This window comes from Penaeus monodon, chromosome 24, assembly GCF_015228065.2.
Source record: "Penaeus monodon isolate SGIC_2016 chromosome 24, NSTDA_Pmon_1, whole genome shotgun sequence".
Taxonomy (NCBI): Eukaryota; Metazoa; Arthropoda; class Malacostraca; order Decapoda; family Penaeidae; genus Penaeus; species Penaeus monodon.
The window spans coordinates 31,251,162-31,251,470 of record NC_051409.1 but is presented as its reverse complement, the minus strand read 5'-3'; the positions used below and the strand labels follow the sequence as shown (position 1 = coordinate 31,251,470).

At 50.5% G+C, this 309-nt stretch overlaps 1 protein-coding gene across 3 annotated transcripts in view; it reads left to right on the top strand.

Annotated features, from left to right (window-relative positions):
* The window catches only part of LOC119588720 (probable sodium/potassium/calcium exchanger CG1090), a 38,169-nt gene that overhangs the window by 28,213 nt on the left and 9,647 nt on the right, over positions 1-309 (top strand). For all 3 annotated transcript variants that reach the window (XM_037937362.1, XM_037937360.1, XM_037937361.1), the window contains exon 5: positions 17-240. In XM_037937362.1, the coding sequence (XP_037793290.1) occupies positions 17-240 (224 nt within the window). The remainder of the gene's footprint in view (positions 1-16; positions 241-309) is intronic.

The following is a 309-nucleotide window of genomic DNA, read 5'->3' as shown; positions in this document are numbered from 1 at the left end:
TCCTCCCTTTCCACAGGTACGAATCCGTATTCCTTCTCCTCCTCTACGTCCTGTACATCGTCATGATGTTCTACAACAAGCGCCTGGAAACCTGGGCGAACACGCTGAACATCCCCTTCAAGAACGCCACGAGAGAGGAGAAGTCGTCTCTCTTCGGAACCAAGCCCGTGCCTCCTGTTGGGGAAGACATGAAAGCCGAGAGTGGACAAGATTCCGAAAATCCAGCGATGGATGGACAAGGTAGATGGCGTTTCCTTTGTCCGGATGGAATTTGGGATGTACTCGTCTGTTTGTTAATTTGTCTGTATG